The sequence below is a fragment of the Stegodyphus dumicola genome, chromosome 8, assembly GCF_044657685.1.
Source record: "Stegodyphus dumicola isolate Sdum_Otavi_A_Nest chromosome 8, ASM4465768v1".
Lineage (NCBI taxonomy): Eukaryota > Metazoa > Arthropoda > Arachnida > Araneae > Eresidae > Stegodyphus > Stegodyphus dumicola.
The window spans coordinates 152,517,003-152,535,003 of record NC_140775.1 but is presented as its reverse complement, the minus strand read 5'-3'; the positions used below and the strand labels follow the sequence as shown (position 1 = coordinate 152,535,003).

The 18,001-nt window shown below is 31.9% G+C and overlaps 1 protein-coding gene across 2 annotated transcripts in view; it reads left to right on the top strand.

The window, feature by feature from the left end:
• The first annotated feature begins 1,032 nt into the window (after nucleotides 1-1,032).
• Nucleotides 1,033-18,001, top strand: part of LOC118182038 (aldehyde dehydrogenase, mitochondrial-like) — a 30,331-nt gene continuing 13,362 nt past the window's right edge. Inside the window, exons 1-6 of one of the 2 annotated variants that reach the window (XR_004756995.2) lie at nucleotides 1,033-1,422; nucleotides 1,517-1,621; nucleotides 7,299-7,439; nucleotides 11,021-11,100; nucleotides 14,553-14,664; nucleotides 14,745-14,987. Coding sequence is in view for 1 of the 2 variants with exons in the window: in XM_035351308.2 (XP_035207199.1) it covers nucleotides 1,306-1,422; nucleotides 1,517-1,621; nucleotides 7,299-7,439; nucleotides 11,021-11,100; nucleotides 14,553-14,664; nucleotides 14,745-14,987 (798 nt within the window). In the remaining variant the exon portion in view is untranslated. The remainder of the gene's footprint in view (nucleotides 1,423-1,516; nucleotides 1,622-7,298; nucleotides 7,440-11,020; nucleotides 11,101-14,552; nucleotides 14,665-14,744; nucleotides 14,988-18,001) is intronic. The other variant, XM_035351308.2, reaches the window with a different exon arrangement.

The window sequence follows — 18,001 nt, the reverse complement described above, 5'->3', positions numbered from 1 at the left end:
GCAGGTGATTAATCTCATCAATGCAAATTAATGAATTTCTTTATATTCATATATCTGAGTAAAATTTTCATGACGTCAACGTTTCGTTATGCGATTCCATTTGAATAGCGACCCACAATTTGAGAAACGCTATTACAGTGCTTATACGCATATATACGACTATGCTAGCGATCAAGCTAAGTTGTCTATATATATATTATAGAAAGTATATGCACCCTCCGAAGAATATAGTTTTATCCTATTGACAAAGCAACTAAGCTAGATAACTTAAGTTGTTACATTAATAACTTAAGTTGTTACACGTAATGCTGCACATTCTGGATTGGCAGGATTTATTTCTGCTTGCCAATACCCACTCTTTAAATTAATAAATGTTGAGAACCTTTTGCGTCCAGAAACAGTCCAGAATGTCGTCAATCCTAGGAAGAGGGTAGCTATCTGTTTTCGTAACCTCGTTCAACCGGCGATAGTCAACGCAAAATCTAATCGAACCATCTTCTTTCTAACGAGGATGATGGGAGATGCCCATGGACTTGTTGAAAGGTCGATTACATCGCTTTCTTGCATGTCCTTTAAGAGTATTCGTACCTCTTCCTGTTTAGCAATCGGTAGACGTCTTGGATGTTGCTTGATTGGTGGATGATCACTGGTATCGATTCTATGTTGCGTCAAACTGGTTCGACTCACGTCAGAAGACGAGCGGGAGAAAATATCTTGAAGATCTTGAATGATACCGTCGGCAGCATTCCTCTCTTCATCGTTTAATTACGCATTCTTCAATAACTCCGATGTAATGCTTTCTGAAGACACGGATTCTGGAGTGTTAATGTTTCGTTTAACGCTGGTCACTGGCGTAACCTATTTAATTAGGGAAAAATTAGTATGTGTACGCATAAATGAAGACTTCTCGAATTGATAGCTCTTCTGGAGCTTTAGGAAACTTTCTGTCCTGCTACTGTTACGACAACTGTCATTTATTAATTTTGTTTACAAATTTTTGCCCTGCATGCAAAAGGACTAAGTAGGTGCAAAATAAGACATGTTTATTCTGTTGTCTGTTTGCGGGAGTTCCAAAATATTTACTAAATGTTTTCAAATTTTACCGATAGTAATTTTTCGTTATCATAAACAATGCTACTTTTGTTATAGAATCCAATTTTTCTGGCAGCCACGGGAAGAAAAGAAAAATCATTTCAATTATGTTGCGTGACGAATATTTCGTTTCGGTCTACTGAACAAAGATTGTACTTCTGAAATTTTGCTGTCCAAGTGAATTGTATTGCTCTTAATTCAAAAATATTAGTCATGCTGAGCCAAATATCAAAAGTGTTTGCTTTTGGAAGAAAAATATTAATTTTATATAGCTGTCGTTTTAGTTCTGTTCCTGTACCAATTCCTGAACCCAAGATTTATCATACCAAAGTTAATTTTGTTAATCAAATTAAAATGTTACGTCATAAAAATATGAACATTTAGATCTAATTTAATATATTAAATTTTCCATTTCTGTTTTTAGCTTTTCATTAATAATGAGTGGCATAAATCACGGTCTGGAAAGGTATTTCCTACAACTAATCCAGCAACAGGTGATGTCATTACTAATGTAGAAGAGGCAGATTTTGTAAGTATTTTATAAGTATGCATATCACAATAAAATAATGCAAGGATATAATAATGTAAGTGTGTGATAAATTAATAGCGATCTACAAATTGAATTTGCAAAATTTAGGGCAGTACATTCAAGAACATGGGCTAAATAATTGCTAGAAATGGGTATGAAGCAGGACTCCCACTCTCAAATACAATAAAAAAAATTAGATTTCAACTTAAATAAACCCGTAAAAAATAGTTTTCATTATCTAATATAGCAACGCATATAGGGTGAAACTTTTAACACACATAAATGTCTTTTATTTAATTGCAATCAGGAATTTCATCCTGTTTAGTTTCCTCCACATATATTTTTAAGCTGTTTCATTTTTTTTTAAATGTTCATATTTTTTGTAACAAATTCCTTGTATGGCTGATTTTGCCAGTTCTAATTTAGGTTTCCTTATGTAGCAGTTTCAGTTAGATCTATTTGCTGCCTATTTTGTCTTTAGTTTTTTTATATGGTTCAAGTGAGATTGCAGCTTTTGTTTTTATATGGTTTACTTGGCAGGAATTTTTTTTTTTTTTTTTTTTTTTTATGTTAGCCAAAGAATGAGGGAAATATATAGTTAGACTGATCATAAAGTTACATAAAATCTCATATTTAGAATTATTAAAGGCCATCTTTTACATTACATAACAGATACCAAAATTTGGAGATAGTTTTGTAAGCAAGATCTAAATCTTGATTCAAACAAAGAGATCTCCATTAACCATCTAGAAGATGTTATTTGTTTTCAGAAATGAGGTTAGGCACTGCATTGCTAAATGTTGAAGGCTGTGATTTGGCATTATCATGTATCACTACTGGATCAAGAACACTGAGACTAGCTGCAATTTTGTTGTCATTTAGAAGAAAATGCTTTTTGATTTGCAGACTAAGTTCAGGAAGAAATTTTAAAAGATGGTTTCTAAACTTGCTTTCACTGTCACCAAGTAATGTTGAATTAAAATTTTAAAAGATGATTTTAAAGTTTGCTTTCACTGTCGCCAAATAGTATTGAATTAAATAAAGTCATACTGCTGCCTCCAAAATATATTTTATTCAGAGGTTTCTGATTTATTGCATTGCTTGGATCAATTTGAACTAGCCTGCACAAGGTCTTTTATGGGGAAAGAAAAAAAAAAAAAAAAAGTAAGAATATTTGGTACAATTCGGTTTTGGGGACCGTAAAAAATTGCAGCGAAAATGCACACGCAAAAGCGCCAAATCTAGCAAACTCGTCCATTAAACAGCACGCCAAATACCGCGAAAGCCCTGATTTCAAATTGCGTAAGTTTTAGATAGTTCTATATTAGTAAGTCGCCATTGAAATACTAGTTTAATTTTTTAATTCTCTTTTTGATAAAACTATGGATTTTACAATTTGGGAATTGCCAAGTGAAGAAAAGTCTGCAATAGAATTTTTTCAAAAAAAAAAAAAAAAAAAAAAAAAGGCATCATTCATGATAGAAAATTATGTTTGAACAATCATGAGATGAAATTATGCTTTATCGATAACTCGGTAGCAAAATGGCGTTGCAGGAAAGAAACCTGTAATGAGAAGAAAGGATTGAGAAGTCAAAATTGGTTTGAAGGATCGAAAATCCTCTTCCTTACAGACATTAGGTTCATCTATTTTTGGTGTCAGGAAATGACATCTGTTGAATTTTGTGAACTCCAGCTCAAGATGAACCACTGTACAGTTGTAGACTGGAACAGTTACATGCGTGAGGTGTGTGCCTCAGTTTTAATTGCTCGGCCCAAGTCTAAAATTGGCGGATGTGGCAAAATTATTGAAGTTGACAAAAGCCTTTTCAGTAAAAGAAAGAACAATGCTGGACGTGTTCTTCCAACACAATGGGTTTTCGGTGGATTATACAGAGAATCAAATGAATGTTTCTTAGTCGCTGTTCCAGATCGATCGGCAAAAACCTTATTGAACATCGTAAAGGATAATATCGCAGAAGGAAGCGTTATTTACACTGACTGCTGGAAATCATACAAGTCAGATGAACTGCAAGATGCCGGTTTTGAACACTTTACTGTCAGCCACAACTACAATTTTGTGGACCCGGAAAGTGGGTGTCATACACAAACAGTAGAATGGCTGTGAGGCAGTGCTAAATGGTGTAATAAACGCCATCGGGGCACTGCTTGACAGCATTTTGATTCTTACTTGTCCGAGTTTATGTACAGACGTTTGCACAATAAAACTGAAATTTTTTCTGCTATGTTGGAAGACAAAAAATTTTATGCCACCCCTTTAATTGCAAGTATATTTAGCCTTTTTTTCATAAAGTAATACAAAATTGTATTATATGAAATTGACGTCTCATCTAAATTAAAATAAAAATCTGAAATAGGTATTTACTATTATGTTTCCATTCAGTTATTTTAGCCTTTTTTATATAAATAATAATAATAAAAAATTGTATGATGTGAAATTAACCTTTTATCTAAATTAAAATAAAAATCTTAAACAGTTATTTACTCTTATGCTTCCATTCAGTCATGTTTAGCCTTTTTTATATAAATTATAATAATAAAAATGTACTATATGAAAGTAATTTTTCATCCAAATTAAAACATCAATCTTAAATAGTTATTTACTATTATACTTTCTTTCTTGCGTTAGGGTTGCCGCAATTATTTTTGGCAGCATTGACATCAACAACAGTTTGGCGATTTTTTACGGCCCTCAAAACCGAATAGTACCGAATATTTTTATTCTCACTTGAAACTGTTGAATGAAGTAAGAGCAGTCTGAAATCCATCATAGACTGAAATTCAATATTCAGACAAATTGTTTTTTCCAGTACATGTCCTAAAAACAGCAATATATGCTTACTTCCTTTACTATTATAGTAACTGAAAATATTCCGTATACCATCCACTCTGATAATTTTTAGTTTAGGCTAAAAATAGAGGAATTAACACATCCCACTGTTCCACACAATAATTTAATTATATTTTCATGGCCGTGGCCATGTGATAAAGTTGCTAAACACTGTTAGTTTGACCTAGGTTCAATTCCAGACAAACGGGTGCCTATATAGACATTTTCATGGTTTTCTCCATGTGTAATCTAGATACGAGTCAGTTTTTCTTAGAAAGCTCTTCACAAAGATATTTCTCCCCCTAGGCAGATAGCTCTAGTGGGCTGCCATACCTCGAAATAACCAACAAGTTTGTGCTAATTTGCAGATTTTATGTTTGGCAGTATCTATAACAATCTTAATTTTTTAATCTTTTAATATAGGAAAAATAATGGGAGTTATCTTTCATAAATATTTCTAGATATGGTGGTAGTACCTTGACTGAATGAATGGTACATAATGTAAATGAGTGGCAAACACATCCCATGTTAAATGGTGATGGTGATGGTGCATCCTTTTTTTAGCAGTAACTAAACCCACTCTTAGTACCCATCATAGTGGTATAATTATCACTTTCAAAGCTAATGAGCTTTTTTCTATGCAAAGATCTTTCAGAGCTTTCTAAAGCTCTTCTGAAGTACCTTTTTTTTTTTTTTTTTTTTAAATACACTGCTGTCCTTTTAAACTGCTACACCTTAAAGGTGACATGCAACAAATGTCAGGTTTGCTTGAAAGGTACTGCTGGGATATGAAAATGATTAGCATACAATGACGTATACCTAAAGCAGGTACGAGTAATGCTATCTACATTGTGTAAAAATGGAAAGATTACTTAGTGGGTTTTTCATTTGAAAATTGTAGTTGAATGTTGGTTGTTTGTGTAAAGTCATGCTATGCCTCGTGTATAATGGAGAAATTCCTATTATTGTGTTGAAATCCGACCACAGCAGGATTGCGGTCTATCAGACTGTAGTTCATCATTCCATGATATTGCTACTCATGTTGATTAGGATCCCATGACTGTCGGGCAGATATCGAATTGATGGGTCGAGGACGGCCGTACTAAACACCATGTAGTATTACTGGCCAGTTCCAGGCCAGTAATACTTGAGAGGACATGCATATTGCTCTCTCAGCCTTGTAAGATTATACAACAGTGTCATGTTTCCTGAGTCAGGAATTTGGTTTCTCTGAAAAACAAGTGTCCACATGAATGGTATTATGTCATCTGCAGCACCGTGGTCTGTCATCACTTTAGATATTAGAGTGGCTTCCCTTAGCAGCAAAGATAAGTGGGTCTATGATGGTGCGATGAATAATGCAATGAACACGACATGCACCATGTCATTTTTTTTCTGACAAATTCCAGTACAGTGTACAGCATCATAATGGATGCATCTGTGTATGGAGGCAGTGAGAAGAATGAAAATTGCCAGCTATCATTTGCCGTATGTGGCCTGCATTTAATGTGCTAGTATGGGATGCCATTGGGTTCACATCCTGGTCACCTTGTCTTTGCATGGCCATTAATGTGGACTGCTGTTGTTACATTTCTGACTTATTAAGGCCTGTTGCTGTGCTCTATCTTTGCAGTCCCATGATCTGTGATTATGCTATCTTTCAACAAGATAATGTATGACTGCATATTACCTGTGCTTTTCTGACTATTCTTGATACAAAGAATGTTCAACTTTTGTTCAATGGTTGACTATCCTCTGTATCTCTCACACTCATAAACTGAGAATATCTGGTCATGAGTTTCCAAGAGAGTGGCACACCACCACTTGCTAATCACTACAATTGATGAAACCAATTGCCAATCACTACAATCAAAGCCAATCACTGAAATTGACATAAGCTGACTCTGACATATGGAATTAGGTAACCATATCTGCCACCCAAACTCAGTTTGACATGATATTTGATTCGATTACGGCTGTTGCTGTTAGAGGTGGCAGCTTTGTGTACTGAATTCTCCACACTGTATATTCCAAACTGCCTGCAAATTTAATCAAGTCTTCCTTCCATTATACTATATATGTACAATAAATAAGTTTCTCCTATTTACCTTCCTTTCTGGTCTAACAATTTCAGTGGCCAGCAATGCAATAATGTATATGGATATTGTGGTTTTTTCTTTTTGCAATGTAATTTCTTCTGTCTGTAGTTAAAACTTAATCTACCATCGTTATTTAAAGTATGCATATCCTTTACTTTATGAAATTTCACATTATTTTTCCAAAAGATTTAAATTGCCACTTTAAAAAAAAAAAAAAAAAAAAGTAAATTTTTGCTTTTTGAGAAAAGTAAAAAGCAAAAATTATTCACCATGTCTTTTATGCTGTGACAGCAGAAAAGTTTAATTTTAATTGTGGGAAAAAATACAAGTAATGTCTTCAGTAATATAAACTAAATTTGCATTAAAATAAAGTAATGAAAATGGTATCAAAAGAAAGCAATATTTTTTTACTTAAGTACTATGCATTAATTTTCCAAAATAGTTAACATCTAATGCTAGTACTTGCTTTGCTTTGAGCTGTTTCACAAAGTAGTTTCAGCATCTGACTCTACTGACTTTGTTGCGTGAAGAAAATAGTTTTTGATTTGCCAGTGGCAGAAACTTAAATTGTAAATATTTAATAATCTGTCATCACCAAAGCCTTGAATTTATTTTTGCTGTAGATTTTTATACATAAATGTTTCAAATACGGAACCTCCTAGTTTACTGTTCATTTAATAAATTCTGGGATAAAGACGGCTTTCTTACCAATTCATTTTTGCTTTTTTAGGAAGATATTGACAAAGCAGTGAAAGCTGCACAATCTGCTTTCAAATTTGGATCACCTTGGAGGCGTTTGGATGCATCTGAACGAGGAAAATTATTGAACAAATTAGCTGATATTATAGAAAGGGACAGAGTATATTTGGCTGTGAGTTTCTTTTTAAGAATTTCATAATGTCTAACTGTAGTATATGTATGTATGTAGAGAAAATTAATATGCATTTAATAGAGGTAAAAGCATAGTTTAGGGTACCCCTTGGAGATTTTTGGCGGTACAGGGATACCGATTTTGTGCAATTCTTTGACTCGTTATTTTGGCTTGTGAAGCAGCGATTTTTGCGCCAAAAATCGCTGCTACACAAAGCCAAAATAACAAGACAAACAATTCTAAAGAATCAAATCTAATTTTTCCGTCTAAAGAATCAAACCAACACACACCACAAAAATGCTTACAAAACATCCCATGATTCAAAATTTCCCAGAATCATGCACCCGATTACGTCACAATAGGGTTTCCATAACATTCAGCTACTCAGGCTACAACAACTTGGCGATAAATCAAACGACAATTTCGCCATAATGCAAGAGGTACCTTAAAGTCTACTCTACCCTTAATAGATATTTTTATGTACATATCCGAATTAAGCAGACATGATTTATTTAAACTTATAGATAGGTACAAGACATGCCCATCTTCTAGAAATATAGACTATATAATAGCATCAAAAGTTAAGTTATTATTTTATTTTTATTGGTTTAAATATGCATTTTTTAAAAATATTGCAAAAGCATAATGTCAATTCAAAGCAGTGTCTTTGTAGTACATACTGATTTTCAGAGATAGTGGTATTTTTTTTAATAGATTCCACAAAACAACTGCTTCAAAATAATGAACATTCAAGACAGCAGTTTTTAACATTGAATGAAGCATTATAATTATGAAGAATTGGATATAACCAAAACACTGGCTGAGGTTCCAATTTCATGTCATATGAGGGTTTTTTCAACACATTTTTCTATCGATGACCAAATGTTATCTTGTTTTAATAGATATTCATACAAAATGTTTCTCAAAGGGAAACCCATCAGTTTGGTGTTTTGTGTTTCTATAAAGAATATTTATATCATTTTGATGCATATTCAGGAAAATTTTCAAAGACATTCATTGATCTTAGACTAGATGGAGATGTTGTAACAAATCTTTTAAGTGTAGTGGAAGTTTCTTTAAATCATTATGTATATTTCAACAACTTTTACCTCGCACATGTTGTTGTAGAATTAATTGGGTTGAAATTTCATGCGGCTGGAGCAATTCTTGAGTGCAGATTATGAAATTGCCTTATTATACCTGTAGCGAAAATGGAAAAAGAACATAGAACATATGAATTGTATTTAGCAAAGAGCATGACATCATTGGTACTGGATCAAACGACACTTCCATCATAGTTATGATGAGTAACTTTGACACAATTTATCCATCTTCAGTAACCAAGAGATACTCAAGAAAAGAAAAAAAAATCTGTAAAGTAACCTAAAATCATCAGAAATCACAACAAATATATGGATGGCGTGGACTTAGTTGACGATTTTATTATGATGTATATGGAGTGCAATTAAAAGGTAAGAAATGGTGGCAGCATATTTTTTACAAATTTTATTTATATCGCTAAATCAAATGTATGGAAACTTTATAAGACAGCTGTAGACCTTAAAATTTTTCTATTAGATTTTCAAAGAAGTGTTGCACTGGGATTGCTAAAAACAGGGGAAGAATATTCTGAAAATTTGCAGCCTTTATCTTGGATTGTGTTGGCCGACCTTATTTCTTTTAGAATTCAAGTGAAATGAGAAAGAATTCCACCAATCACATTATCAAAAAAAAAAAAAAAAACTCAACAAACAAGATTTAAAGATCAAATATTGTGGTATTCCAGTAATAACTCTTTGTAATTTGTAATAAATGTTATGCGCCTTTGTAAAGCAAATGTTTCAAAGATTTATGAGAATCCCCAAAGTAATCGGTTTTGATTGAAATTGCGTTTTCACAACATTTTGTATCTGCAATAAAGTTAATATTATTTTTTTCTGTTACATTTCTTCCTTAATTAGACTCTTAATACGTCAAACAAATTATGCTTGTTCATTTCCTTTTAGTAAAAGGTAGTGTTGTTAATGGGTTAATACTGAGGATGTTCACATTAGAAATACATTACATACTGTTCAATAAATCTGTTAACATTAGAAAATAACAAAATATTTTTTGTAAATTATTGAAATTTTGCTATTTTCTGTTCGCTATGATTCCAAAAATCAAATGTAGTAAATGATAATATGAAATTTCAAAATGGAAAGTGCAGGGGGAAAATGGTTGAAATCAAAATGTAAGTCAGATGCATTTTGAAGGCCGGTCATAAGAATAATACATCTAATATGTCAACATTTTATTAACATTATATCGTGTAATGCATTTTGGATAGCAACTGCTGCATAAAACTATTTTACAACAAATTAAAAAAATTACAGTAATAAGATTTCTTAAAAATTTGATAAGAATAGCATTATTGATATTCATAATATGTTAATTTTTTTTAATTATTGTACTTACTCATGCACTACTCTTCCTTATGTATCTTTCACCCCCAATGTTTTCAGTGTATCATTTAGAAACTTCTGATTTATAGCAACAACATAAAAATATATACACTGATAGCAAAATATAATGCAAGTAGAAAGTATATTATTGAAAGGGGGATACTTATTTCTTTTCTCTACTGATATTTCCTTAGTGATAATTTTTTTGGGAACAAAATTTTTTTGACATTTTGATAACCATGTCTGTTTCTTACCTGAAGTTTTTTTTTTTTTTTTTTTGTTTGTTTGTTTATAAAAGGAATTTCTCCTTGGTTACAATCATTTGCACTTTTTTTTCCTGATCTTTTAGAATGTTCATTTCACTCAACACTTTTTCATCATTTTAGTGATTACGTATTTAATTAATAATGACAAGCAAGAATTTACTGTAGATGAAGCCAAAAGATAAACAGATAAGGATTACTAAAATGTCACTGGTGATATTTTGTTGGCAAAATGAAAAAAAAAAAAAAAATACGTGTCAAATATGCTTCCAATTACACCACAAAGGCATGCTCCGGCTGGGAATGAGGGGTCCCAATTGCCAAATCTTGGTGGTGATGAATTATCATCCGCAACCTTTTATTTCAGGTGCAATTTGTAGAGCCATTAGATTTTTTTTTGAAGCAGAAGACATGAAAAATGTGCAGTCGGCACTCAAACCCTGGATCTCTAAAATACATATCAAGTATGCTTCCAATTACACCACGAAGGCTGAAAGGAGGGAGAAAATACTTTATAACGCAAACTTATGAAAATATCATTCATTAAATTAAAAATAAATGAACTTATTTTTTAAACTGTTTGCATATACAGGTAAATTGTTAATAGTGTTTTTTTGTTAATTGTAGTATGTGGTATTTTTTTTTCTGTGTTTTTTTATCCCCCCTCGGGTTAACTGTGCACATTATGTCGTGTGTCTAGTTAATCAGGTATTGATAATATTAACTTTTTTCTTAAAGTTTTATTATATAAATCCTCTTATAAATAACAGCTACTTTTAAAGAAAAATTATTTATACGTTTAAGACTGTTGTTTATCAAACATTTTATTCTTTTTATGACTTTATATATGGGGTTTTTATTTCATATTTTTCAGAGTTTAGAAGCACTTGATGGGGGGAAACCCTACTCTGATGCTTATAAAATTGATCTTGATATGGCAATTAAAGTTTATAGGTATTTGTAGTATTAAAGTTTCATAATGTCTTTCTTTCAGTTTTATCAATAAACTTGTATTCTTCTTTATATTTTTAAGTCTTCTTATTTGCTAGTCAATATTATTGTAATTTTGGCAGCAATTGATGTATTTAGGAACTCTCATTTATTTTTATTGATTGAAATATTGTCTATAATTTTAATACTTATAACTTTTTACACACTGTTAATCTTAAAATTTTAATTGAAACTACATCATTTTAAATGTTATTAATAAAATTATAAATGTAATATTAACAATTAATAAAATTAATAAAATTGTTAATTCTATTAGAATTAAATTCATTCTCGATTGCTGTAAATAAAACTATATTTAAATATATTTCAGCCATTTTTAACAATCTTTTTTGAGCCATTTATAGCAGTTTGGTTTGAGTGATGCAAATGAAGCAATACAAAAACACGGAAATTTCATTGAATCTTATAAGTGCCATTTTGTTGTATGACTTTTTGTCATCTCTCCAATAGCAGCAAGGTCTCTTGAATATGGGAAAGAGCACAAAACATATTAGTCATTATCAATAAGTCTTTATCTGCCATTAATCTATCTATTTGCTAAACATTGTCATGTTGGAAAGACACACCTCGACGATTCAGAATTCTGAGCACTTTGCTTCAGTATTTGCTTTTGAAATTTATTTTGGGAGCAGTATTTTCCTGAATTTACTGCTGCTTTTGTGGCAACAATTGATAGTCATACAATTCCTTTGAAGTACCACTACCATACACAAACCATTACTTTTTTCTATCTAAAATGTAATGCTCGATGTTACTAAAGGAGATTCTTTTAGCTTACCCCATGATCTTTTCTTCTTGTCAAATTTTTGTATAATATCCAAGTCTCATCTCCATTTTTAAATAATATTCTATTTCACTAATAAGCCATTTTGAAAGAGGAACTTCTTTATTGCTTTTCAGCAAAGAATCACATGCCGAAAGTCAAGCAAGCATATTCTGTGTTAAAGATAGGGTGCTCACACCTCATAGCAACTTACATATCCATTCTTTTCAAATGATCATGTACTTTGCTTTCTGGAATATTTAGCCTGTCTGATAATTTCTGAACTCTATAAAATAGAATTTTCAGTGACAGTTTCTTTTAATAAATCCTTGTTTACAGAGGATTGCTGTCCACAACAGGCGTTATTTTTAAGCCTGAAATTTTCAGTCTAAAACTTACACCTTTATATTATGTCATTAGAAATATCACTTTTATCTGGATATAGCACAGATTTTATGAGTCTTGTGACTGGCATTGTTTCCTTTAAAAAATAAAAGGGCATAATATGAGGGAAACGAAGTTTTGGGTTCTTCATTTTAAGCACTGCCCTGAAACAAAAATAATGCCGCAACGTATGCTTAAGTTATATAACATGAGCAAGAAAGATTATATTTAAATATCTGTTTTGATAAAGGTCACTCCTTATCAGCCATTAAAAAGTAATTAGAGGAACATGTGCTTCAGTTTGAAAAACCATATTACTTTCTATATCTTGGTGATTGAGTAAAAAACTTTTAAACTTAATTTTTATGAGCATTCATTAATAACATTATAATATTATGTAAAAATTTTTAATGATCTTGCAATATTATATTAAATAATTAAAAAAGGTAATCTCCTTTTGATTTATTTCATAAATTAATTTTGATAATTATTTAGACAGTATGGCTCTGTTGGAAAGTGTGGTTCTGTTGGAAATTAAGGGTTGCTCCTTGAAAATGACTAAAGAATTTCCAACAATTTGCTATTTGTTATGTTATTTTATTGTTATCATTATTGATTTATATTCTTTTAGTTTTACTCAACTATTTTATTAATATTAACAATTCCTTTTCCTAGGAGATACTTTAAAACCACTTAATATATATATATATATATATATATATATTTCACAGGTAAAAGACACTTTTTTATGGTCTTTGTACTCTCAAACTTAAATTTCTCTGTCATTTACAAAAGTTGAATATTTCCAAGATACCTTTTGTAAGCTGAAATGGCATAAACAGAAACAGTGTAGCTATCATTAGCTTAACATGAAAAAAGTTTCGAACATTATCTCACCAAATGTTTCTTAAAAGATAAAATGACATGGAAAGGAAGAATGATGTTATAAATATATTACATTCCATACAAGCAGAAATGATATATATGGAGTGTAGTTAGACTTTCCATAGTGGAAAAGACAGCAAGCACACTGAAAGACTTATAAGTAATAAAAGTACCAATGGATGCACTAAACCGAATCATTGAGAATTTGGTAGTGGGAGATATATGGGCTAAAATATGTAAAATAGAAAACATAACTTGTGCATAACTAAACATAACATATATATTGCTATGTTACCCATCAGGTCACTGTATCTAGTTTCTTTGCTTGTGTGACAGTGGACCTTTTATCATGTATTTCCTTTTATATGGAATGGTTAAAGTTAGATAGTATTTTTAAGTGACTGTCATATTTTTTCATTATACAGTTCTTCACAAAGTGATTAAAAAACAAAACAAAACTGCAGAAGACTTTAACCTGCATTGTTAATATATATATTCTTTATTCTTTGTGTCTCCACTCCCCCTTTTTTAAGCAAAAATTCTCTTTAAATGTCCTTCATTAACTTTAATAGATACTAATTCAGGTTTTTTATGAAAGAAAAATTGTATTTAAGTGAAGTTTACAGAACAGGGGATACTTATGTCATTATTTTAATATAATTTATTAAATAAATACAAGCATAATAATATATGATAAATGTTAATATATCTTACAAATATGTATTTATACTGAGAATTTGTAGAAATTATTTTTGTATTTGAAAATTTTATTTTTATGTCTTGTCTGCAGCTTCTATGGCATGCATGGCCATTTTTAAAAATTTTTATATCGCTATTATAAAGCACGTAATTCTTAACAAAATGTTGTGGCAGTCCATTATTCTAGTTGCATTTTAAGTTATTCACAGGGAATGAAACTTCTTAATCTTACTCAGAAATTTAAATCACTGTATATGATTTTAATCTTAACATAAACACTTGTCTTGTTCACAATATGCACAAAGTTAGTGTTGAATTTAATAATGATTTCATATTCATACATTTTCAGCATATTGTTATTGTTCCTGCAGAAGGAAATATTTCCCCTTTTCCTACAGCATGCAAAATACAGATTAGGTTTGACTAGATTATACATTTTTAACTACATGAGATTTATTTCACAAATGTTTGTTCTCACAACACTTTCTGGCCATATATGATGTTTTGCAGCATGTTAGGTAATTATTTTGTGTTAAAATGGAACTTTATTTTATAATGTGGTAATTTTCTGACACACAGTTTGCTGCAATAGCAATAGTTATAATAAAATTATGGATTTATATTTTAAACATATTTTGTCATTAACCTCCTTTTTTTATTCTAGATATTTTGCTGGATTTTGTGATAAGATATATGGGCAGACACTGGTCATTGATGGAGACTATTTTGCATACACGAGACATGAACCTGTTGGTGTTTGTGGACAGATTATACCAGTAAATATGTTATAATTTTAATCGTGCATTACCGTACTACTGCTTTTCATATTTATACCATGATGTTTACATTTTGGCAGTGGAATGTTCCACTTGTGATGCAGGCTTGGAAACTAGCACCTGCATTAGCTGCTGGTAATACAGTGATCCTGAAGCCAGCTGAACAAACACCACTGTCAGCCCTATATGTTGCTGAACTCATCAAAGAAGCTGGTTTTCCTCCAGGCGTAGTAAATGTCATACCTGGCTTTGGTCCGTCTGCCGGATATGCTCTTGCTACTCACCATGGAGTTGATAAAATTGGGTTCACTGGCTCCACTCATGTAAGAATTCAGATTTAAACTGGATCTTTTAAGATTAAATAATATGAAAGTGCTGACTTTTTTTAATATTCATAATGTTACTTTGCCATTGTAAGAGATTTTTATGTTTCATTGCATTGATATATGAGTTGATGATGGTAATAATTTTAGCCAAATTTGTTTTCCTCTTCAAATTAAATTTCTCTGGAGGATGGTTTTTCACTCCTTATAACAAAAGCAAAAAAGTATTCCTTATTAAGATGCCCCAAAACTATGAGTCATAAGCTGCACCTCTGTTAAGTAGTATGATCTGTCACTAGTTTTATTCTAATTTTCAAGAGCATAAAGGAACTAAACTTTAATGAATGTCAATCATAGAAGTATAAGCTTAGTTATTACAATACTCTGTAATTGTATCTCTTTTGAAAAATGTTTTTTAATAGAAAAGAATTAATATAAATGTGGGTGGGGAGTTGGAGATGATATCCTTAAGTAAATAACACTTCCACACCACAACACATTTAATAAATAATAATAGAAAAGCTACAGATTTGAGTTAAATAACAGTACTGTTGTGCGTTCTTATACTTGTTAGATGCAAATACAGTTCTGCATGACTTTAAGTATTTAAATAGCTACACAGCACCTACTCGCGCTTGCTATTTTAACAGAGTTCTTTTGTTACCACCTTCACGTGGAATCACATCTATCTATCTTTTGCTCTCGCTGTCTCACTGTCAAACATGATGCCTTCTGGTGCCTGTGTTGAAGTAATGGATACCACAGCTCGGCGATCCTGACTCTGTTTTCGCCCTCGAAAACATGGGTCAGTGACACTAGTACATCAAGACAGCACCTGAAAATAAAGTTAAAAAAAAACAAAAGGTAAGGGGGAAAAAAAAGTTATAAGTGCGAAAGAACTGCACACAGTCCTAAACAAGAACAGTCCAAGACTTCATGTGATCAGCTGCTGTAGTGGTACTGCCAGGACCTTCATGGTGTCGTACTTTTTCCACCTGGTACCGGTCTTTGCCTTTCCTCGCTGTTATTCGGTACAGGTCAAAGAACTTTGGCCTTAACTTTAGACCACCTCCATACTGCGTTTGTTTTATGCCAACTAGGTCGTTCACATTGTATACCTGTGCCTCTTTTCTCTTCTTGTTATATGTTTTTCAATTCTCTTCCTGGATTTTTAGGATGTTTTTCCTTGCTTCCTCTCTCATATCTTCTCGATCTTTCATCATAATATTTGCTTCTTCTTCTTCGAGAATTTCCATAATCTTCCATAGTCTTCTCGATTTCTCATTTTAACACCAGTGAGGAGCTCAAATGGAGAGCTCTTTGTGCTTCTGTTCTTAGTGCTGTTCAAGATCCATTGTATATCTCCAACGTATTTGTACCACTACATATTTGGTAGGATCATCTATGGATAATTTGGATAAAACTGGAATCAGAGTCAGATGAACTCTTTCCACCTGCCCATTTCCTCTAGAAACGCCTGTAGTTGTAAATATGTGCTGGATCTTCTCTTGACTACAGTAATCTTCCAAGTCTTTAGAGGTAAAAGCTGTGCCTTTATTGCTTATTATTTTCAAAGGATTACCGAAAGTTGATTGCTGCAGTTTCAGCTTCTGCAATGCCTCTTAAGCTGATGTAGACTTTACTGGATAGAGCCAAACAAACTTTGTAAATGCATCAACCACAGTCAAGATATGATTGTAGTTCTTATTTATCGAAGGTAATGGTCCTATAAAATTGATATGAAAAGTGCTCAAAGGGATACTATCTTTTGATATGGGATTCAGAACTCTTCACCCTTACCTCGCTTTCTGTCGCACAAAATACACTCTACACAATTTGAGTAACTTGTTCAATTCGTTTTCTAAGATTAAAAATGTAAAAGTCTATTTTCAGCAGATCTTCCATTTTAGACACTGCGAAGTGTCCCTTGTTGTGGATACTATGTACGATTTCTAGCTCCAATGCTTCGGGTACCACAAGTAACTCGCGACCATTGTCGAACTTGTATCATACTAGTATATAACTTGTATAATACTAGTATATACTTGTATAATACGAATGTATAATTGTTCACTAGAAAAGCTTTCTTTAGTTCTTGCTTGACTAAGGATTTTAGCAACTGGAGATGCTCATCACTTCTTTGTGCAGCAATTTTAGCTGTAACTTCTCCCTGAGAATAGGTAACCATCATGACAGTGTTTCTGCTTAACAAATCCACATGTTTCATTTGCTGCCCAGATCTGTGAACAATTTCTCAGATCAAATTCTTCTAGAAGTAACACCCATCTCACCGCTTTAGGAGTTAAATCTTTCTTGAACATAGTCTTCTGTGATTATTTTCAAGTCTTGTTTTCTGATATTATTTAATACACTCATGATGATTTATAGTAAATTCGTATAAAATACTACTTTACCTTGCTTGTTTTTTGGTCGGATCCCGGTCGAGCCCCCCAGATTTTCTGTGAGTGGAGAGTTGAAGATGATGTCCTTAAGTAAATAACACTTTCACACCACAGATATTTAATGAATAATAATTGATAATCTTTTGCTCTCACTGTTGGCATGTACGTGATGCCCTCTGGTGGTGTGTTGAACTAACGGATACCACATAAATATATATATATATAGAGAGAGAGAGCTTAGTTTTTCTCCCCTGTTGGTTAAAAAATACAGTCAAAAGTCGTTAATCCGGACTCGTCGGGACTTCGGTGATTCCGGATTATCGATTTTTCCGGATTATAGATAATCAGTTTAAATCTCATAAGATGGCATGCAGAAATTCTAAAATTAAAAATATGAAACCGTAATTTATGAAATAAAGAATAGTTATGATCTAAAGGGTATCAAAATGTACCAAAAAAAAAAAAAAAAAGCTGTTTACTTTATTAAACATTTCTTTCAATGTAAGTTGTTTAAGTTGCTTTGTTTTACGTGATAATACTTTCTCTTTAATTCTATAAACAGACATAATTTCTTGTTCAGTTACAAAGTTACACTGTTCAAGTCCCGTAATT